Source organism: Equus przewalskii, chromosome 21 (assembly GCF_037783145.1).
Source record: "Equus przewalskii isolate Varuska chromosome 21, EquPr2, whole genome shotgun sequence".
Taxonomy (NCBI): Eukaryota; Metazoa; Chordata; class Mammalia; order Perissodactyla; family Equidae; genus Equus; species Equus przewalskii.
In genome coordinates this window covers 37,522,058-37,545,729 of record NC_091851.1, presented here as the reverse complement: position 1 = coordinate 37,545,729, position 23,672 = coordinate 37,522,058, and the positions used below count along the sequence as shown (strand labels likewise).

At 49.2% G+C, this 23,672-nt stretch overlaps 1 protein-coding gene across 1 annotated transcript in view; it reads left to right on the top strand.

The window, feature by feature from the left end:
* KCNB1 (potassium voltage-gated channel subfamily B member 1) overlaps positions 1-23,671 on the top strand; it is a 104,074-nt gene extending 80,403 nt beyond the window's left edge. The window contains exon 3 of the mRNA XM_070589414.1: positions 12,974-23,671. Within this exon, the coding sequence (XP_070445515.1) occupies positions 12,974-14,980 (2,007 nt within the window). The 3' untranslated portion in view covers positions 14,981-23,671. The remainder of the gene's footprint in view (positions 1-12,973) is intronic.
* The last annotated feature ends 1 nt before the right edge of the window (position 23,672 follows it).

The window sequence follows — 23,672 nt, the reverse complement described above, 5'->3', positions numbered from 1 at the left end:
GTCTCGCTGACTCCGCCCTTCTCTCCGACCCCGTCCGGTGAATAATAACAGCTCGTTGTAACCGCTCCCACCGTTAGGACCGTCTTATATCGGACTGAAGTCTTGCTCCCAGCTCTAAAACAAATGGGCAGCTGACTTTCACCGGATCCTTTCAGTGTGCCAGGTACCATGTGCATTTCCTCCTTGAATCCTTGATGAGGTGGGGACCCTGGCAATCCTCATCGCACAGATGGGGAAATTGAGGCTCAGAGAGGGTGAGTAATTTGTCCAAGGTCTCACAGCTAGAAAACTGGGAAGCTGGGATTAGAATGCAGGTCTGGGTCCTTAAGCAACACGTTCTAATGCCTCCCTCCCGCTGGATCTGGTTCATTCTTTCATTTTTTAATTCATTTATTCTGCCTTCTTCCTGTGTTTGAGGAACGGAACAAGTGTTTTACTCTCTTTTACTGTAAAAAGTGTGGGTGAAAATCCACATGACAAAGAGTGTTTCTGATGATTTTGACCTTTTGGGGGGTCTACTTCTTGTCAGCTGGCGAGATCATCAGTGTTTTTAACCTCGTGTTGTCACTGTTGAAAGGCTCCTGTCAGAAGGAGGAGCGTCGGTTTAGCAATTGTCTTGCTGTTCGCCTGAGCTGGCGTCCCTGATACCCGCTCTGAGCTGTTGTTTCTTTGTAGGGACCCTCGTAAGCCATTTGCCTTTGTCTGCAACGATGCATTTGGTTGAAACCAGAGAACAGGATTTGCTCTCCAACTCGGCCTGATGAAGGATTCGGAATACGCTAGAGTGTGCTGCAGTGGCATGCACACAATCTGTGACTTTTCACATCCCAGTTTATTTCTCCCACGGGTAATTTCCACTAAGGATCCAGAAACAAGCCAGCACAGCGCTCTTGCATGTGGTGACTCCATCATCCAGTAGCTCCATCGTCTCAACATGAGACCTCCGTTCTTGCTGAGGGAGAGGAGGGGGTGTGAACTCCCATCCACTCTTCAATGGCTCAGCCCAAAGGGACAGCTCCGCGCACAGCCCCTTGGCCACAGCTAGTCACACGTCCTGTGTAGAGGAAATAGAGGGCTCCGTGTGTCCAGGAAGAAGGCAAGAACTGGACGGGAGTGAGGGCTAGAAGTTTCTTCCACCCCAGGCTCACAGACACTGCACTGCTGTGATAAAAAATGTGAAGGCTCCTTTGCCAGCCCGCCGAGCCGAGACACCCTCATCTTCCTCCGGGGCACGTCTCCGTCCCCCACGGCGTCCCACACGCAGTGCACAGGACGCTGATGTTGGTCCACAGGCTAGAAGTCAGCAAAACTGGATTTCTTACTTTTTTTAACGTTAAAAAGCAGAAATGCCACTAATTTCTTTCTTTTTTTGTCTGTCTCAAATGCTTTTTATTTTTAAAAAATCTACCCCAGTTTTTAATTTGTCTTTATTTTATGGTGGTAAGAACACAAGATGAGATCTACCGTCTTAACCCAATTTTTGGTGTACGATACGGTATTGTTGACTCCAGTGCAGTGTCGTTGAGCAGATCTCTAGAACTGATCAATGCTGGTAAGGTCTTTCTGCACCCAGCGCACCATATCGTGCCACACCCACACTGGAGACCATCTCCTTCGCCTGAGTGAAGCATCGTAGAGCTTTCAAAACACTTCCCGCATCCCCACGAGGGAGGCAGAGGAGGAATGACGTGCGCCACTCCTGGGCACGAAGTGTGAGTTCTCCGTGCCGTGCCTTCCCCTGCCTTGGCAAGAACGGAGGCCACGCATGGAGAGGATGGAGCCACTGATCCCTGAGTCACCACTTGGAAGGGAACTGCGCTGGAGACTCAACAGACTCTCAGTGGATGTTGCATGAAAAAACCCAGAGATTAAAGACATTTGCCCAAGGAGGCCCAGCTAGAATTAGAAAGTGGGTCCCTCAACCACCCACGCATCCATTTCACCTCAGTATGATCTCCACAGAGACTAAAATGCTATGTGACAAAGGTTTATTTTTAAGCCACCCAAATGCCTCTTTCTAAACATATATTGGAGATTAACCAGCAAATCTGGCTACTGTCAAGAATGACCACTCACAGGACCGTCATTCTAACATTAGCCAGAGTGGTACCCAATCCCAGCATCCAGACTAACATCCTTAGCTTCCTTTAGCAACCCCAGCCATCTTGGCCAAGCTCTCAGAGAGCACCCTCCCTACTCCCCATCCTGCCAGACTCAGAGGGCAAGGGGACAGGTTTGTGGCCCAGCAGAAACTGTGGACATTGTCCTTGCCTGACATCTATGCTCCTTGTTTTTTTTTTTTTTTTCTTTTTTATTGAGTTATTGATAAGTTACAATCTTGTGAAATTTCAGTTGTACATTAATGTTTGTCAGTCATGTTGTAGGTGCACCACTTCACCCTTTGTGCCCACCCCCCACCCCACCTTTCCCCTGGTATCCACTAAACTGTTCTTGGTCCATAGTTTTAAATTCCTCATACGAGTGGAGTCATGCACAGATTATCTTTCTCTTGCTGGCTTATTTCACTTAACATAATTCTCTCAAGGTCCATCCATGTTATTGCAAATGGAATGATTTTGTTCTGTTTTGCAGCTGAGTAGTATTCCATTGTATATATGTACCACATCTTCTTTATCCATTCGTCTGTTGCTGGGCACTTAGGTTGCTTCCACATCTTGGCTATTGTAAACAGTGCTGCAATAAACATTGGGGTGCACAGGACTTTTGGGATTGCTGACTTCAGGCTCTTTGGATAAATACCCAGTAGTGGGATGGCTGGATCGTATGGTAGTTCTATTTTTAGTTTTTTGAGGAATCTCCATACTGTTTTCCGTAGTGGCTGCACCAGTTTGCATTCCCACCAGCAGTGTATGAGGGTTCCTTTTTCTCCACAACCTCTCCAACATTTGTTACTATTAGTTTTAGACATTTTTGTCATTCTAACGGGTGTAAGGTGATATCTTAGTGTAGTTTTGATTTGCATTTCCCTGATGATCGGCGATGATGAGCATCTTTTCATGTGCCTATTGGCCATCAGTATATCTTCTTTGGAGAAATGTCTGTTCATGTCTCCTGCCCATTTTTTGATTGGGTTGTTTGATGTTTTGTGATTGAGTTGTGAGAGTTCTTTATATATTAAGGATATTAAGCCTTTGTCAGATATATGACTTGCAAATATTTTTTCCCAGTTAGTGGGTTGTTTTTTTGTTTCAATCCTGTTTTCATTTGCCTTGAAGAATATGCTCCTTGTTTTTTATTCAGTGCACTGCTCTCTGCAGCAGGGATGGACCGATGCCATTTGTCAATTTTAAGACTGACAGTTCCTTCCTCAGCTCCTCGTGCCCTCAGCAAATACAGGGCATTGGCGGCCATTCAGGCAGGAAGGACATTGCCCCACGTTTCTCTCCGTCATCTCCTCTCTCTGCAGGGGCCAGAGTCAAGTCCCCCCAACCAGACGCATTGTCCTCAGATGGGTAGGAGGTTGTAATATCACCAGCTCCCAGAATTCCCACTTAGCAAGTCTCGTGGGAACTTAATTGCCTCTTTTGGGAAGAGGGTGCCCAACCCAGAGCTGGCTGGGAAGTGTCGGTCACTTCGGGGAGATGGTTTGAGTGAGGGCGTATGTTAAGGGTGCCGGGATAACGTGTTAAAAACAAAGACGAGCTTCAGCGTCTAGGAGACGTGGGTTTACCCCTGCCTCTGCCACTTCCCTAATTGTCACTTTGGGTGTTGTCTTTATGAGCCTCAATTCCCCAATTATAAAATGGGGGGAGGGGGAGGGCACACCCTGCAGGTCGTTTTCAGGATGAAATGAGGTCCTTCACTCTGTAAGTATGTATTGACTGTGTGCCCTGAGGATTTAGGATTGAGAAAAATCAGACAGAGAAAACCCCTGCCCTCAAGTTGCCCACATTCTACAGAGGCAGCCATCATTGTAAAATTGCAACGTGGACAGCATTATGAAGAGAAGGACGTGGTACTGTGAGAGCCTGCAATTGAGGACTTGACCTGGCCAAGGAGGTGAGGGATGTCTTCCCTGAGGAAGTGATGTCTGAACTGAGATAAGAAGGATGAATAAGAGTTAACCAGGCAGAGTGAAGGAAAAAGCGTTCCAGGGCCTAAGGAACAGCATGTGCAAAGGTCCTGTGGCAAGAAGAATCATGGAGACTACGAGGGACCAAAGGAAGGCTAATGTGCTTGCAATGAGAGAGCAAAGGGGAGTGTGGAAAAAGATGAGCCTGGAGAGTTAGACAGGGTATAGACTAAGCACCTGTGACAATAAGACCCAAAATGCAGTGGCTTAAACAAGATAAATGTTATGAGGTAGGCCAGGAGCTGGCAAACTTTTTCAGCAAAGGGCCAGTCTAGGGCTGGGACTAGCTTCCATCTCAGATCCAATATAGTTGCTCCAGCTCTAGCCATCACACCTGCCTCCTAGGCAGGAAGAAAGAGAAAAAGGAGAAAGGCCAAGCATCACTTTTGCTCACCTTCCATTGGCCAGACTTAGTCACATGGCCACATCTAACTGCAAGGGAAGCTGGGAAATGTAGTCTTTATTCTGTAGTCATAAAATTCTATGACAATGGAAGAAGGGAAGAACAGATATTGAGGACAAGTGGTCTCTGCCACAGTGGGCCAGAGTGGCTTTGGGAGACAAGAAAGAAGTCTATTTGTACTGGTCCGATGGGAGGTGATGGTGGCTTGGGCGAGGATAGCGTCTTGCAGGTGGAGAGAATGGAGTGGATCCAAAGATGTTTGTGAGCCGGAATCGACAAGACTTGGTGATGGGTTGGATATGGGGGCAAAGGATGGGGTGGGGTGTGGCAAGTGTGACCCCCCTAGGTTCCTGGCTTGTGCAAGTAGAAGCAGATCTTGTCTGGAAAGTTCTTCCTAGACGGTAGCAGGTCAGTGAGCCGTTCCTGTCTTCCGTGTTGCATCAGTGGGTCCAGGACTCAAACCCAACGCCCACAGAGACCTGGCAGAAAGGAAAGGAGTGAAGGGGCCTGTGGCAACAGGGGACCCCGAGCCCTGTCTAAGGGGGCGGCTGCTCCTCAGCTCCAGCCAGCAGTTGCCATCGGGAATACAGGTTGACTGTAGACACATCATCTGATTTTCCAAGGGAATCTGAAAATCTGGATTTTTATGTGAAATCTCCCAACGTTGAAACTTGGGCACATGAGTAAAAGTAAATTTCTCAGTCCCAAGATGTCTGGTTTATAATGGCTATGACACCCCCAGCAAGGCCGCTGTGCCCCATTTCCACCTCTGTGACTCGGTTGCCCTCTCATGGTGAAGCCCCAAGGCCTCTGCCCTCGTGCTTTGCTGTCCAAGCACAGGGTCCCTGGATTCCTGTCCCTTTGTGCCCAGGAGTGCCCCCTGCAGGCTCCTGACTCAATTTCACCAACCTCCCTAGGGGACCCCACCTGGAGGGGAGGGGGAAACTGTCAGCCTGCTCCCAATCCCCTTAATCGGATCTGCACCAGTGACCCTTCTAATTAAAACTGCCCGGCCTAATCCTCCCTTAAAGCTGGGGGAAGCGGAAGCGCCATAAAAGGAGTGAAAGGTTTGATGGTGCAGAAGCCGCCTCCTTCTACGTCCTTGAAAACATCTTGAGTTGACGTACAGACCTGAGTCCCAGATCTACCGCTTACAAGCTGTGTGGTCCTGGAAAAGTCACTTCATTCTCTGAGCCCCCGTTTCATTCATTCTCTTGTTCATTAATTTATCAACTGTAGGGAGCACCTACTCTGTGCCCAGCACGGTTTCAGGAGCTGGGGATACGGCAGTGCGACACAGACCTCGCCTGGGCTCTTGTGGAGCCGACATTCTATTGCCAGACCCAGAGGAGAAAATTCCAGCCCAGCAAGACGGGTGCTGTGATGGGAGGAAGTCAAGGGCAGTGGGGGTCCAGAGGATGGACGTACCCAACCCAGACGTGGGGGTCAGAGAGGGCTCACTGGAGCAAGTGGTCTCTGAGCTGCAGCCTGAACGGGCAGTAGGAATCAGCAGAAGGGGGAAGGAAGGGCATTCCAGGCAGAGGGAACAGCATGGGCGAGGGTCTGGACGTATGAGGACCCTGGCCAAATGGCTTGGGAACTGTAAGTGGTTTTGCCAGGAATCAGTGTGGCATATGCAGTAGGAAATGTGGGACATGGTCTGGAGAGAGAGAAGAAAGGCAGTCTTGATATAAAACCCGAATCTCTTTATCATGCTTTGTCAGGCCCTCCTGCCTCTGGGACCTCCTCTCCTCCCACTCTCTCCCTTGCTCACTCAGCCCCACCCACACTGAGCTTCTTTCTGTGGCTTGATATGCCAAGTTCATTCCCACCTCAGGGCCTTTGCACATGCTGTGCCTTCTGCCTGGAATTCTCAGATCTTCGAATGACACACTCCTCATCCTCAAGTCTCAGCAACCAGGGCACTTCCTGAGAGAGGCCTGTCCTGACCACCCAACCTCATGTGGACACCCCCAGTGCTTCTCGGCTGAGCTGCCTGGTTTGGTTTTCTCAGTATCATGTTGCACATTAACACTATCTGATATCATCTTGCTCCTTTATTGGTTTATGGGTTTTTTTTGTCTGCCTCTCCCTACCAGCTCCTTGAGGCCAGGGAAATTCTTTCTTATCCATGCTGCATCCCCAGCAACTAGCATAGTGCTTAGTAAGTGCTCAATAAACACTTGCCAACTAAATGCAAAGGAATTGGGACTTTATCTGTGAGCATGGGGAGCCGTCGCAGGGTCTAGAGCAGGCCGTGGCTTGCTTGGAGTTCTGCTTCTCTCCTGTGACCATCAACATGGCTGTGAGCATTGGAAGAAATGGGATACTCTTTGTGGAAAGCAAGGTTTTTGTTGTGTTTTTTTTTTTTTTTTTTTTTGTCAGGGAAGGATTCACCCTGAGCTAACATCTGTTGCCAATCTTCTTCTTTTTTTGTTTGTTTTCTGGGGTTTTTTTGTTTTTCCTTCTCCCCAAAGCACCAGTACGTGGTTGTAAATCCTGGTTTAAGTCCTTGTAGTTCTTCTGTGTGAGCTGCCACCACAGCATGGCTACTGACAGATGGGTAGTGTGGTTAGACAGGTGGTGTGGTTCTGCAACCAGGAACCGAACCCGGGCCGCCAAAGCAGTGAGAGCACCAAACGTTAACCACAAGGCCATCAGGGCTGGCTCAGCAAATTTTTATATACTTTATTGAGGCTTATTGTACATATCATGCAATACACCCATTTCCGACGTGCAATTCAATGACTTTTTAGTAAATTTTCCAAGTTGCATAGCCATCGCCTTAAATCAGTTTTAGCACGTTTTCATCATCCCAGTGAGATCCCTCATACCCGTTGACTGTTCGTCCCTATCCTCACCCTGGCAACCACTGACCTTCTTTCTGTCTCTATAGATTTCCCTTATCTGGACATTTCATGTAAATGGAGTCACACAATCTGTGGCCTTTCACGTGTGTCTTCTTTCACTTAGCATAACGTTCTCAAGGTTCCCCCACGTTGTAGCAGGTATCAGTGCTCATTCCTTATTGCGGATGAAGAATGTTCCATGCTGTGGCTGTGCCACAGTTTATCCAGACGTCAGGTGACGGACATTTGATTTCACTTCTTGGCTATTATGAACAATGCCGCTATGAGCACGCATGTGTCTGAAAAGCAGTTTGCAAGCCCTTAACATTAGGTCAGCTCTCAGCCTGCCGGAGCTTCCAGTGTCGCTGTACAGACCTGACTGCAGGGGGCTGTGTGACCGTGGGCAAGTGCCTTCTCTTCTCTGCTTGAGTCTCCCCGTCTTTCCAGAGAGGAGCCTGGGTCCTTTTCTGCACGGACGTTCTGTGCCTTGTGCACATTCCTGGAAGAGCAGGGAGTGTGCGGAGGAAATGATGAATAGTGTGTGTTTACTGCTGGAGCCAAAGGTGGACATCCTGTGAGCCACCATGGGAGCCGACAGTTAGGCTGAGGAGGGCCTGGCTCCGGCACCCCTGACTCCCACCCAGGGGACTCCCACTTGGACTCCTTTGGACGCCCAAAGCCCCCTCCCCCGTTTGGAGTAGACAGGTGGGTCCAGGATGCAGAACCTCCTCACTGGGAAGGAATCTGGGGACAGCCTCCAATCCCTGGTCCCGGCTCCTGCCTCTGCTCCCTGGGTTCCTGGAGTCCTGCCCACACCCGATCGGGCTCAGATCCCAGGAAAGTAAGGCTGGAAACGCAGAGGCCTGGTCGGGGGTTTGAGCTGGGCCTGGAGGACTCAGGGTGCTGGCTGGTCCCCTACCCCTGGGGCCCATCCCAGAGACCAGATCAACACTATTCATTTGGGTTCAAGGCTGTTTATAGGATGCCCACCACCTTGGCCACAGGTGCTGGGGTCCACAGACCTACCAGAGGCAACCAGTCTGGGTGGGGGTGGGGGTGACGATAAATTACCCGAATAATAACTTACTAACATAATATTTATTAAGTGGCTGTTGTGTGGCAAGTGCTCACTTACTCTCATCTCCATTTTAGACGTAAGGAAATGGAGGCTCAGCAAGGGGAAGTGAGTTGTCTGAGGTCACACAGCCAGGGAATAACAGCGCCAGGCCTCAAACCCAAATCCCAAACCAGCTTATAAATAAGCATAAGGCTGTGGAGTGATAAAAGTGATGTAAGGGCCTTATGAATCCTTTGACTCAGCATTGCAGCCTTGCAGTGACTGCCCCCATCTTACAGATGAGCAAACTGAGGCCACAAGGGGTTTAACTCCACGTTTGGAAGTTCCCCAGCCAGGCAGTGTGGCTTCAGTGGGTCTGGAAGAGAAAACAACCTGTGGACAGGGCCAGGAGAGGTGGGGGGACCCTCAGACTGCGTTAGCTCACACGCCATTGGACCTGTGCTCTGCGGGGAAGAAGGCCTGGTGCGCTCTGCCCCTCCCAACCCAACCCTGAGCAGCCCCCCCCCCACCCTCCCATTCCCCCAGGATCCAGTCAGGCCTCTGCCCCTTCTTTCTTCTTTCCTAGGCATCCTCAGGCTGAGAGGAGGGGAGGCGCGGGCACATTCTCAAGTACAAAGGGGGTGCCTGCCTTAGTATAACAGGCCCTAATGACTGTACAATAGCTGGGTGCATAATTCATGCATCTGTCAGCAGAACATCAATTATGTGGGCCTTCCCTGGAGTTGTCGGGGGTTAGAAACTGGAGCAGGCTTCCCCTGCCAGCCTCCGGGGGAAACGGGACCTCCCAGCTCTTAAAGGAACAGACTCCCCCGGAATCTGCCCTTCTCCTGCAGGCTCCCTCCTGCCCAGGAGTCAGAGGCTGGACCAGCAACGTGCGGGGGCGGGGGATGAGGGGGTGGGGGTTAGCCCAAGGCTCTGGCTGGCTGCCCCAGAAGGTCACACCCACTCTGTGCGTTGGCCTGAGCAAAAGCTACATGTGCAGAATCTCCTTTCTCCCACTCTACAACACATGAGGGGCTGACTGTCGGTGTATCCTGTGGTTTCTCCACCTCGGTCCCACTGGCATTTTGGGCAAGGTGATTCTTCATTGTGGAGCTGTCCTGCGCACTGTAGGATGTTTAACAGCATCCCTGGCCTCTACCCATTAGATGCCTGTGGCACCTCCTCCAAGTTGTGACAACCAAAAATTTCTACAGAATTTGCCAAATGTTCCCTGGGGGTCAAAGTCATCCCCGGTTAAGAACCGCTGGAATATCCCCATTTTATAAATAAGGAAACTGAGACAAGGCAAGTTCCAGTGCCCAAGACTGCCCAGCCAATGAGCGGCAGAGCGGAACTCTCCAGGGCCCACACTCCTACCCTCAACGCAGGAGTTCCGAATAATTCCAATTAGCCTGTATTTATTTTCATGAATATTTAATGTATATAGCCCTAGCACGCAAAATCAGCAGTTTTGCAAATATTATTTCTTAGGACGAGGCTAAAATAAAACAAAGAAGGTGAGTACTGTTTGTTTTCTGGTGTTTTTTTTACTGTTGAGGAAAGATTGGTACAAGTAGCAAAAGAACACATGCAATATGATGACAAAATCCAGCAAAACCAACAATAATTGGTTTAGGGATGTGTACATTTTGTGTTAAAACTTTACAGAAAAGCAAAGGGATGAGAAAAAATTCTGCTTATCTCTGGGGCAGAGAAGGACGCACAGGAAGGGTCAGTGTTATTGTCACACGCTGTTTCCTAACTTGGGTGATGGCCTTGCAGGTGTCCGTTTGATTGTGGTTCGTAAATATGGATAAATTAGATCTACTTTTGTGTGCATCAGATATGTCATTTTATAAAGTCATTTCAGAATTTTTCTTTTTCAATGAGTGTAAATCAAGAAAGTAAAACTCAAAAGCCTTTTTGTAAGACACAGGATATGTGGGACACAGCCACAGCAAAAAACACATCAAGAAGTTGGTGGGACAACAGAGGTTGGAGAAACACTGTTCTGAGCTGGCCTAGACAGACACCAGAGCCGGGCCACCTGGGCATCCCCACTGCCCACGCATAGTAGCTGAGCGATAAATAGTTGCCACATTGAAAACCGAATGCTGGTCCTGGCACTTCCACTTGTGGCTCTGCAAACTTGAGCAACAGTCAACACTTGGGGAGCGCCTGCTGGTGTTGTGCCCTGGGCTGGGGGCTGGGTGTGCAGAGATAAATCTTAGAGCCAATCCCTGTCCCGCCTAAGCTCACAGATACTGGGCAGTGATGGGCACACACACACATACACACCTGTAATGTAATAAGTACCCCAAGGTATGGCAAAAGGGTGAGGGAGCCCAGAGGATGGAGTGGCCAGGCCTGCCTGGGGAAAGGAGGGTGACTTCAGAGGGGAGGGGACGTGTGGGCTGGGTTTTAAAAGATGGGCTGGAGTTCACTGGACAGAGAGGAAGGGGCACAGACATGCAGAACTGGCCAACAGTAGCATGTGGCTAGAGAAGCATGATGTTTAGGAACCTGTGTCAGGAGAGGCTAAAGAGACGGTCAGAGCCAAGATGCAGAGAGACCTGACAACCATGTGTCCTGACTGGATTCACTGCAGGGGACAGAGACCTCTCACACTTGCCCAAGCAGCAACGGCATTTACTTACGGGATACAGCAGGTACTTTCAGAACAAGAACAGGACGCAGAGACTAGCCAGACCACTCGGAGGCTGGGTGGTCTGTGTTGACGGGGTGGCACGGGCTGAGATATTTCCCCCAGGACGATAGCTGGCATTTATTAGACATTCACTCTGTGCTGCTGGAAGCCGTCCTAAGTGCTCTGCACGTGTTAAACCCTTTAATCTTCACAGTAGCTCTCAGGGGTAGATACTGTTATTAGCATCCCATTTTGCAGATGAGAAAACTGAGGCTTGGAGAGTTAAATAACTGGCTCAAGCTGTGGAAGTGGCAGAGCTGGGACTTGAACCAAAAACAACCTGAGACCAGAGCCCAAGCTCCTAACTGCTGCCCTTTCCACCTGCTCTCGAACCCCCGAGTCCTCACTGCTCCTTCTCTCTGCCCCTTCCCTTCATTCTCTGGCTTCTCTCAAACGTTCAGCTTTCCCTGATTTTTTATGGCTTCTCTGTTCTCCTACAACTTGGGAGATTCTTGCTTGGGGCTTGGGCTTATTATAAATCGAGTTCAAGGCTAGATTGTACTTGACCATTTAATTCAGAGGCTCACCATCCCATAACCCACTCACCCTCTAGATCCGTGAACTGAGATTTTCAACAGTGGGTTGGCTGAGCCCAGCTTGGATTTTCCATCCGTCTCTGGCCCAATCAGCAGCAGCCAGGATCAAATGACAAAAGCACGGTGACCAGTCCAGCGCTTCAGCAGGAGCTGCAGAAGGAGGAGGGCAAGTCTCCGAGAAGAGCACAGAGCGGGTGGGGGGCTGACTGGGAAGCTTAGGGGTTTAGCGTTTGTCCTGAAGACTCCTGGAAATTTATTAAGCAGGGGAGTGATGTGATTGGATTTGGATTTTTGAAAAAAGACCCTCAGAGCAATCTATTACATCTGCTTGTATTTCCACATAAGCTGCAGACTGGCCTCGGTTCCATTAATTTCAACAACATCCAGTGACCTCTTTGGCCAAACCCTCTTTTTGATCCAGGGGATCCAAGGTGTTTAAGCTGTGGTTTAGCCTCAAAAATTGAAAGTCCTCATTGGGAGTTAATAGTGTGGGTCCAGGATATCTATGCCTCCCTGGAATTCACCTGCAAAATCTTGCATATCTAGCAAAAGGGTCCATAGCTTTCATCTGATTTCTAACACAGCTTTAAGAGCTCATGCTCTGAGGCCAGACAAACCCAGGTTAAAATCCTGGCTCTGCCACTTTCCAGCTTTGGAAGCCTAAGTTTCCTCATCTGTTCAATAGAGATTCAATGCTTAATGGGGTTGCTCGTAAGAATGAAGTAAGGTATTGCGTGGAAAATGCTCGGCACGGTGCCTCGCATCCAAGGCACACTCTATAAAGGGTAACTGTTGCTATTATTCTGAGAATCATGTCATGAAAGCAGTACCCCACCCCATAATAGTTATGAACTGAACCACCGGTCTAGATCACAAGTCAGCAAACTATGGCCCCCAGGTCAAATTCAGTCCACTGCCTGTTTTTGTAAATAAAGTTTTACTGAAACACAGCTACACACATTCAGATTATGTAATATCTAAGGCTACTTTCTTGCTATAACTGCAGAGTTGAGTAGTTGCAACAAGAATTTATGGGCTTCAAAGTCTAAACTATTTACTGTCTGGCCTTTACAGAAAAAGTTTGCCAACCCCTGGGCTAGAATTATTAGCTTTAAATCATCGCAATTCTCTGGGCCTCAGTTTCCACATCTGTACAGTAAATTAATTTGAATAAATGATCTCTTTAGCTCAAATATCTAGCTGTTAGTGACTACTGAGATGTAAAAATGCTCTTGAATGTTGAGAAGCGTCCTGCAGACGCAGAGTATTACGATGACCATCCCGTTGGTGGTTGATAACTAAATCTCGCTCTTTTCTCCTCACAGATCCTTGCCATAATTTCCATCATGTTCATCGTTCTCTCCACCATTGCCCTGTCACTCAACACGCTGCCTGAGCTGCAGAGCCTGGACGAGTTTGGCCAGACCACAGATAACCCCCAGCTGGCCCACGTGGAGGCCGTGTGCATCGCCTGGTTCACCATGGAGTACCTGCTGCGGTTCCTCTCCTCGCCCAAGAAGTGGAAGTTCTTCAAGGGCCCGCTCAACGCCATTGACTTGTTGGCCATCCTGCCGTACTATGTCACGATCTTCCTCACTGAGTCCAACAAGAGCGTGCTGCAGTTCCAAAATGTCCGCCGTGTGGTCCAGATCTTCCGCATCATGCGTATTCTCCGCATCCTTAAGCTTGCACGCCACTCCACTGGCCTCCAGTCCTTGGGCTTCACGCTGCGGAGGAGCTACAATGAGCTGGGCTTGCTCATCCTCTTCCTCGCCATGGGCATCATGATCTTCTCCAGCCTTGTCTTCTTTGCTGAGAAGGATGAGGATGACACCAAGTTCAAAAGCATCCCAGCCTCTTTCTGGTGGGCCACCATCACCATGACAACTGTTGGGTATGGAGACATCTACCCCAAGACTCTCCTGGGGAAAATTGTTGGGGGGCTCTGCTGCATTGCAGGGGTCCTGGTGATTGCTCTTCCCATCCCCATCATTGTCAATAACTTCTCTGAGTTCTACAAGGAACAGAAGAGGCAGGAGAAAGCAATCAAACGGAGAGAGGCTCTGGAGAGAGCCAAGAGGAATGGCAGTATTGTATCCATGAACATGAAGGATGCTTTTGCCCGGAGCATTGAGATGATGGACATCGTGGTTGAGAAAAATGGAGAGAATACGGGTAAGAAGGATAAAGTGCAAGATAACCACTTGTCTCCCAACAAATGGAAATGGACAAAGAGGACACTGTCGGAAACCAGCTCAAGTAAGTCCTTTGAAACCAAGGAGCAAGGATCCCCTGAGAAGGCCAGGTCATCTTCTAGTCCTCAGCATCTGAACGTCCAGCAGTTGGAAGACATGTACAATAAGATGGCCAAGACCCAATCTCAACCCATCCTCAATACCAAGGAGTCAACAACACAGAGCAAACCAAAGGAAGAACTTGAAATGGAGAGCATCCCCAGCCCCATAGCCCCTCTGCCCACTCGTACAGAAGGGGTCATCGATATGCGGAGCATGTCGAGCATTGATAGCTTCATTAGCTGTGCCACAGACTTCCCTGAAGCCACCAGATTCTCCCACAGCCCTTTGGCTTCACTGCCCACCAAGACTGGGGGCAACATGGCCCCAGAGATGGGCTGGCGGGGAGCTCTGGGTGCCAGTGGTGGTAGGTTTGTGGAAGCCAACCCCACCCCTGATGCCAGCCATCGCTCTTTCTTCATCGAGAGCCCCAAGAGCTCCATGAAGACCAACAACCCCTTGAAGCTCCGAGCGCTTAAAGTCAACTTCATGGAGGGCGATCCCGGGCCCCTAGTCCCCGTTCTGGGGGTGTACCATGACCCTCTTAGGAACCGGGGGGGCGCTGCAGCTGCTGTTGCTGGACTGGAGTGTGCCACCCTCTTGGACAGGACTGTGCTGAGTCCAGAATCCTCCATCTACACCACAGCAAGTGCTAGGACACCCCCCCGGTCGCCTGAGAAACACGCAGCAATAGCATTCAACTTCGAAGCAGGTGTCCACCAGTACATTGACGCGGACACAGATGATGAGGGGCAGCTTCTCTACAGTGTGGACTCTAGCCCTCCTAAGAGCCTCCATGGGAGCACCAGTCCCAAGTTCAGCATCGGGGCAAGATCAGAGAAGAACCACTTTGAAAGCTCCCCATTACCCACCTCCCCTAAGTTCTTAAGGCAGAACTGTATTTACTCTACAGAAGCATTGACTGGAAAAGGCCCCAGTGGTCAGGAAAAGTGCAAACTCGAGAACCATATCTCCCCCGATGTCCGCGTGTTGCCGGGGGGAGGGGCCCATGGAAGCACACGGGATCAGAGCATCTGAACTACCGCGCTTGGAGGAGAGACTTGTGGCGAGGTCCAAAGAGGAGTGCTGTCCAGCTTACCTGCCATAGAGCTTTTCTGCACAAACTCTGAAACAGAAAGGCTCTGCAAAGCCCTCAGAAAGAAGAGAGACTCCAGAGAAATCTCCCTAAGACTTTGAGAGCCATGACAGGTCCACCAGAATGAAATTGGCCAAGCCATAGGTATGGCATCTCCTTGTCACAACTCCACTGCCCTCTTTGGGAGATGACATGAGCAGGACTCACGGCCACCATTACCACATTCTAGACAGAACCAAGGCTACCTACTCCCCATTCTTCTCCCATCGCTCTCCATCACAGCCTCTGAGGGCAACACCTCCATTCCTCCTAGCTTCAGCTGGAGGAGGATGCTGGAACAAGTGGCTGGTATCGCAAGAGTGGGTTGACCAATTTGGTTTTGGGTGTTGCCTGGCCACTTCTAGGAACTCCTGTCCATCACCTCCTGGATGGATCCCACTGTTAGAAGGCTACAGGGAATGCTTGCAACTTGGAGAAATCTCTGCGCCATAAGCCACGATCCCAGCACAAAACCCTTACTCAAATGTCTTCATTGACTTCAGTATTCCGTAATACCTGAGATTTTATTTTGAGATATCATCAGGGTGAGTTGCACCACTTGTACTCAATTCTAATTGCCCCCTGGCAGTCTGGGAAGGGTTCAGAAAGCGGGCACTCAGCCAACAGTATGAACTCTGAGCATTGCTTTAGGGCTGTGGAAGGAAAACGCTTTCTGTGCATCACTAGTGTAGACTCAAAACATACGCAAGTGGCACATATGCGAAAGAAATAGCTTATTCAAAGAGACTGCATGTTACTGAAGAACAGAATAAAATCTGATTTTTTTTTTACTTGCAAAAAGGAAAGGAAAAAAAAAATCCCCAGTTGAAATGCCCAGTTCAAACTTTGGAATACTTCCTGCTGTGGCAGGGAAAGCATCTACTATAATAGAAATTCTTTCTTGTTTCCTGTGGTATTCCAGTTTTAAAAAAAAGTTAAAATAAAAAGCACTTTATGTTTTTCAAAAATAGGTTCTACCAGGGACAGTGTCAACATCTCGCACTTTAAAACAAGCACTATTTCCCATGGGCCACTTGTTGGGACTAGAATTGGGTTGTTGCTACGTGCGTGTGTCCAGCCACGGTGGGTGATACTGTGCTGGTATCGCCGTCTGCCATGTCAAAGTCTGTGGGCTCCCTCCCTGCCCCTCTGAAGCTCCCTCTTAACCCCCTTGCATCAGGAAGGGTACTTGGCCCTTGAGTGGGACTCCTCATAGAGTCACGAGTGCAGAAAACATGCACATCTCAGAATGCAGTAGATGGTTGGGCATTGAGTGTTTTACTCTGTTCTCTTTCTTGTCCACCAGCTGTTGGTGTGTTTTCAGTGTCACTGTCTGTACTAAAAAGCTCAGCTCTCCTTTCTGCAGCCATCAATGCAGCCAGTACAGACAAAAGCAATAAGTATTTGTGTGCATCATGAGCAGGTCTGGTGTATTTCTTGGTGTTGGTCTTCCTGTCCTAGGTTGATGACCTGGCGTTGACCTGCCTGGTTTTAGTCCCACAGCATGGTGTTGTTGGCCATTCCTCGGTTCGGTAACATTGGGTTGAGCCACTGGTTAGCACGATGCCATGCTGTTGGCCCATCTGTCGGTAAAGATGGCACGTTATTGATCTGCCTGTCTTTAGTACAATGGAATGACGTCATTCTCTTAATACAATGTTGATGGATAACGTCCCAGTTACAACAGTGTGAATCTGCCGACCCTCAGTACAGTGACAGGTGTATGTCTTCCTGATGGAACAAAACACGGTGTGGTTTGCCTGTCCTTCATACAACGTGCTGTTGATCTGCCTGTTGGTACAGTGGTATGACCCACCTGTCGGTACACAAATATCATGGAGTTGTTCTGCCTGCCCTCCGTATAGTGGATGAGGTTGGACCACCTGTCACAGGTATGATGACATGGGGTCATTCCACTGCCCTTGGAAATGCGTGTTCTCTGCTGCACATGCACCTGGTTCATACTGCTTCTCAGCATCTCCAGGGTCTGTAGACCCTTCCAAGAGGGTGCAGTCCTGTTCTTTGCTGTGTTAACAAAGAAAACGAGAGCCGAAGTATCTTACCTCCCCGGAGGTGTCTTCAGGGTACCCTCATGGCAAAAGCAAAGGGACTGAGGGGGCAGGGAGAGTGTGGCCATCCTGTGCTAAGGGCACACCAGACAGGAAGCAGCAGCCCTTCTGGGGCGCTCTGCCGAGCACACAGTTCACGCTGGGGGCGTCTTGAGGAACGGCCACACACCAGTCCTTCCCGGGCCATCACACGCGTCTCTTCTTTGTTTTCATGACCATTTATGTCCACCATCAGCACAAATGTGAAAATTCAGGGAAAACAAACAAATGCTTTTTGATAAAAGTAAATAGTGATTTCCGATTCAGATATTTTTAGAGCTGATGCTATCTGTAAAAATTAATAATAATAATAATATAGTCTATTTTACATATCAGGCAAGTGAACGTGTTTAAATATAGCCATATATAGCGAGAAGGAACTTACCACCCCTTCTTCAAATCGAGGCGTTTCATTTGTTGGTCGAAGCAGACGAGAAGTGTACAGATTGGAAATGAATTCTTTCTTTCTCTTTTTAAAACTAATAACCAATTGGTGCAACTCTCCTTGTAACCAAAGGCCCTCTCTGCCTTGTGTGGTCACGCAGCACCTGGCCCTTCTTTCTCATGTATTTTGTCTGACCTTAAAGTAGCATTTTATTGAGTCACTTTTGAAGAACGAATTCAGAAGTATCATTAAGAACCTACCTTTTCAGGCTTAATAGCCAGAGTCCTATAGAGTTCTTATAGAAACAGAATAATTGAAACTCAGCATATACTATGCTTAGAAAGTATTGCATTCATTTTGGGTTTTTCTTTTACTTGTGTATGTATTGTGGGACTATAGCTTTTACCCTGTGCCCGATTCAAAATAGAGTATTATAACTTTTCCTGGGCCCCTGCCTGCCAAAAGGAACGTACCCAGATTTTTAATGTGTACACCCTACCCGTACCCGTGTATCTGCACTGGGAAATCTACGTGAGAGTCTCCACTGAGAAACTAACCTTGATGGACAGGTCCTGATGGATGAGAGGAAAGCAAGAGTCTGGAGGCAAATGCTGCTTTGACATGGTGGTCCACGTCCCACCCATTCCTGAACCAACGAAAGCGGGGAAAAAAAACAAGTCAACCCAAAGAAACAAAGCTGGGGCTACAAGTGGATGGACGCCTGGTCCTTTTGGCGAATTCCGTGAAACTTGTCAAGAACCCAGCCGAACTCGAGTTCCAACTTCCACCACTATCAGAAAGGGCTAGGGACCAGGTAGCTGTGTGTCCCAATCCCAGGGGCAATGGTCTGCCACCAGAGGAGAAAGCTGGGCAAGTCCTGGAGGGACCCGTTTATTCACCTTTTTATCTTTGGGTCACAGAAAACAGCAGGACATCCATGCAGTAGATTTCTCAGTGCCTTCGTTAGGGGTTTGATCTTAAGCACACTTCATGGGGAAAGAAAAGCGGGGAACAGGACATTCGTTCCCGTGGAGGCCCTTTCTCTAAAAACATTGGGGATCAAGAAGGAAAAAAAAGACGACGGAGACAGCAACGTCCTGAGGAGGCCATTTCCTTTCAACCCGCCCGGCTTTCCCCAGAGAACCCCGGAGTGATACAAACTTTTTCAAACTGATTCCCGACCTCTCCTCCACCGTGTCTTCGTAACTGTAGCCTCATCCTTGCCCTTTCTCCTAATAAGATTCACATTTCTAAGGAGAAAAACACAAAACAGTATTCTCTTCTGTAAGACTGCAATGTATCGTTGATGTTTGTAACTATTGTATACTTCTGTCTTGCTCCAAGTCGTGGCTGGAGTGTCTAGTCCGTGGGGAAGGGCGAGTTTAAAATTCACCACAGACAAGGGTCACTAAAGCCAGGCCTCTCTCTCTCTCCTTTCCTTATTTCTCTGCCAACTAGTCTCAAGTAACACAACCCCGAGCTTCGGCCTCCAGTCAAGTAACTTTGAACCAAATAACAGCATGGCGAAATGCCTCTGGGACATGATCCTTTGGGAAAGGACTTGCTCTGTGGCTGTGAAGTCGGTGGGAAGAAGGGGGCTCCGTTAAGACCCCCAGCAGGACGGTGAAGAATCTCCAGCCCTGAACAGAAGTCTCCCCGCCTCTCACTCCTTATATGACAGCATCCAAATGCTTTCACTCGGCCGGGACGACCCAGACCAGATGTGGCTACACCCAGAAATAAGAGTTACCTCTGCATTTTCTGTTGCCATTCTTCTGGCTCTAGAAGTATCTGATGTGTGACTGCGTCATAGGACGTCCACACATCTCAGAGTAGTCTATTTTTCTGTTCAGATAAAAATATATTGTATATGTATTTTTAGCAAATTTATAATAGGGCCATTGAGTCTAATTCTTCTTTTGTAATACAGAATGTCTTAGGAGTTTTATTGTTGGTCATTACTGTAGCTGATATTTTCTGGTCTTTTTCATCTCTTCCCATTGCCCCTTGGGCTGTTTTTTCTTTTCTTCCTTTTGATTCTGATTTTCTGGGGGTGGAGAAAGACTCTGGGGTCTGACCCTCATGCAGGCATTTCCTGACACTAGGTCTAGAGTCTGTTGACACTGTTGCTTCCCTCATTCCGTCTGTATGTTTCTCTTGTTTATTGTTATCATGAATCCAGGGCAAGGATGCAGGAGTGAGACCAGGGAGCAGAGCTACATGTGGCCGTCCCAATCAGGTTGGGATGGTGGATGTTTTTAGCTCATCCCGTACACTGCTTCGGGGATCTGAAGGGACTGAGTTTTCTCATCCCCAGAGGTCTTAAAACTGAAAATCTCTTGCAAGCACACTTTCTGCTGGCATTTCTGAGGTCCAGAACACTCCTAAGCCCCTCTCGGCTGGCCTGTTGCCATGTTCAGAGCCCCACTCTCCTGTGACATCAATTGGGTCAGAAAATTTCCTGAAGGTCAGAAAATTTTCAGGTTCTTGTGGACCTCAGAAGACATGCTGGGCCTCAGATCTTATCAACTTTCTATCATTTCCTCATTTCAATCCGTTTCTAACAGCCTCACCAAAAAGACAGTGGCCAGACACACTTGCAGCCAAACTCTGAGAAGCCGTGTGCCCAGAATCTGCCGTCTCATCTCCACTTCCCTTTCCAGCTGCCTGGCTCCAGAAAGCAGGCAGTGGTATTTTTCCAGCTTTCACCTATCCAGGCCTAGGGGAGTTTCTGGACTGTCCTGATATTTAATTCCACGAGGCACTTTTTAGCCTCAGATGGGCAGAGGACATCTCGTGAAGCCGGATCTTCAGAAGAAAATGATTCTGCATCCATCAACTCATGCAAGAAGAGGAACAAAGACCAGGTGATCTGCAGCTGGCATCCATTTAGGTTTTCATATCCCGCCTGCCTCACTCTAGTTCCAGGGCGCAGGCCTGTCCAGATCAGGACCGATCAGGACCCCCCAGATGGCAGCGAACCGTCACCACTGGATCAACCCCAAAAGGAAACCAACCCATGTACAAAGTTATTATCCTGGGCTGTGACCCTAATCAGAGTTTTCTAACCCTAAAATTCCTGGTCGTCTGGTTTGAATCAGAGCCAAATAAAACAGACATGATTTTTTAAAACTTATGCTCAAGAACAACAGAAAAAATTATCTCCTAGTTATCTGCTAGGTCTGATGCCCAGAGAAGCAGATACCCTTGCCTGAGGCTGCTCTCATCCAGAAAGAGGTTGTATGGTTGGGGTTTCTACCCACTGGCCCTGATGTTGTCTTAACCTGGAATTTCTCCAGAACTCCCCCAAATGCCATTCTGAAGAAATGAATTTGGAAGGGGCTCTGTTAATCGAGCGGCCCCTCATCTTTACCTCTAACTCTTACTCTGCATTTCTCCCTGCAAAGATCCTGAAAAGCTCTCCTGAAGGCTGGCCAGGATGGGGAGGAGGGGGGCAGTTCACCCAAAGAAGAAACCAGTAGCTTGCAGGATGGCTGCATGAACTTGCGTGAGAGGGTCAGGGCATCAGTTCCAGCTCAAATGAAGGAAGCTCTTCTCACAGGCCAGGCTGCCTGACCGTGGAACTCAATGCCGTGTTGGGTAATGAGCTCCCTGACACCACAGGTGTTTAAATAGAGGCTAGATGCTGTACAAAATGGGTGTTGTGGAGGGATCCTAGCATTGCCTGGCAACTGGACCGAACAACCAGGGAAATTCTCTCTTTCTCTCTCTCTTTCTTGGGTGTGTGTGTGTGTGTGTGTGGTTTGAACATCTAGGCACAGACTCAAGCCACTGAGGCAAAGGCAGGGAACACAGTTAGCGGGAACTCAAATTCTAGGATTTGGAGCTTTCTGAGGGGCTGCCAGGGAGGGAGGTGGCAGCAGGATGCTTCCTCTCTGCTCCCCATCTTGGACAATTTTAATGACCTTGTCGGTCACCCATCCAGCCCATCCCCAGTGCCCTAACAGGTGTCGCACTGGCTAGGATGAGGCCCATGCTACCCACCCCCGCAGGCCAGCCAAGGAGGAACCCCCATCTGGCTGGGCCTCTCACGGTGCTTCCGCCCTTCTGCCCAGACCCTGTGCCCTCCTAGGTCTGAGGCTGTCTGTACAAGAGACACAATTTTCTTTTACTCACTAGCCAGCTGCCTAATGAACAAACTACCCGGGCAATAGCAAATGCCACCATTACCAAAGGGCTTTTCTTTCTGGCAAATAAAACAGGAAAACCCATTCAAGACCTTTGAAAGTCCGCACCCAATGAAGTAAGTCTAGAAGGGCCCAAAGAGAGAGGCAGCCATAATCCAGCTTTACAGCCAAATAAGGCTTCGGCTGCCTGCAGGCAGAAGGCCCAGGCTCCCACGTCGGCAGCCCCTTCCCAGCTGGGTCTGGACACTGCATCCTCCAGGGAGAGCGATCGGCCAAAGAGGTTTTAAAGCCCCTCCCAATTGTGTCTGGTGGGTTTGGAGGAGGTGGGATTTCATCCTCAGAGTGACCCCAAATCCAGCCCATCACAGGTGGTTTTATCTCGAGGTGAGGCAGGGCGAGAGGTTTGGATGGGTAGACTGAGCCTCCTTCCCCCAAAACCAAAATGAAGCAAAAACCCAGATCCCCCTTGAGGCTCTGTCCTGCAGGAATGGCTCAAGTGAGTGGCTGCAGCGACATGACCATTCTGGAAAACAAAGGAAACTCCCAATTCTGTCCCATTGGGATGCTCTCAAGGTCGTGCATGGACTGCCCCACACTTCCTGCCTCCCTGAGCTAGTCCAGGTTTGGGGAACAAGAAGGGAAGCCCAGGAGAAGATGGCCAAGAGATTCGGGCTTCTCCTCGGCTTGGTTCGTGGCGCCCTGGTCTTCACTAGGGCCTCGGGCTCTCTCGGAGATGAGCTTGACGTCTGAGCTCGGTGCGCCCAGCGGGTGGGGAAGAGGGACGTCAGCAACCGCCGGGCTGGGCAGCTGGCTGTTTGCTCCCCAGACCCATCCTGGCTCCAATCCAAAGTCAAGGGCTGGGAACACCATTTTCTGCACCAGGAACTCAGGGTTATCCCCCAGCGAATGCCCTTGACACATAGTTGTCACCCAAACTGTGTTTTTTTTAAGTGAGTGAACATGTACATGGTCGACTCGAGTGAATGGATGGATGAGTGAATGTGTGAGTGAGTAGAGAAGCTCATTAATTCTTACCTGGCTTGAGGTATTGCAAACTGGGAAGGAAGGAGAAATTGGGAGCCCCTTCCATCAAAGCCCGTAAGCCTCGCCTATGCCATCTGGCCTTTCACTCAATTGGGGACCAAGTTGATGTCCAAATCTGACACTTGTCCACCCTTAAGGGCGTGGCCTTCCCAGAGCTATACTTCCGGGGGCCGTGGGGCAGGCCAGCCTCCGTCCTACTCTCGTACCGTGAATTTTCAGCCTCACGTTCTAGCGTAACTCACACGTAGTCCATAGGAGACCACAAAGTGGTTTTCCAATGGGCTAAGCCAAGGGTCCAAAGTAGGGGTTTCCCCTGGTCTGGGACTTGCTGGGGGCAGGAATGTGGGAGCCGACATCCGGAAACTGGATCGCATTCCCTGAGCCGTAGGAGTCCAGCTGGAAAGGGGGCCAGCCTGTGCTCCAGCTTGTAGAGCCAAAAGGTCTTTGTTTTTGCTGAGCCCCAGTGCCCTCCACGGTAGCATGCGCCCCGATCCCATTAGCTAAAACCCTCTGCCTCTCCCAGGAACCACGGTGTGATGTTGCGGCTTTTCTGCCAGCAAAGCCATTCTGATCACCCCACCCATTTTGGGGGCCAAGCCAATCACATTAGCCATAAATGACCAATGTCCTTAGCCGCTCTTGTCTCGGGGTCGCGTTCGTGGGTCCTGTTCATCTCTTGTCAGTTGACGTCTCTAGTCCTTCCTGTAAAGGGGAAAATGAGCATCACACACACACGAGGAACCAAACATCAAAAAATCCCAGTGTCTTTTTATGCATGTGACGAGATGAAATTGTGACCTCCAGCTGCTGTCCTGTCTTGTAAAATATGTCCAAATGTCTAAGAATTTCTAAGCAAATGGTCCCTTAATGAAATCTGCAGAGTTCAATAAAAAGGTCTGGAGAAAACAAG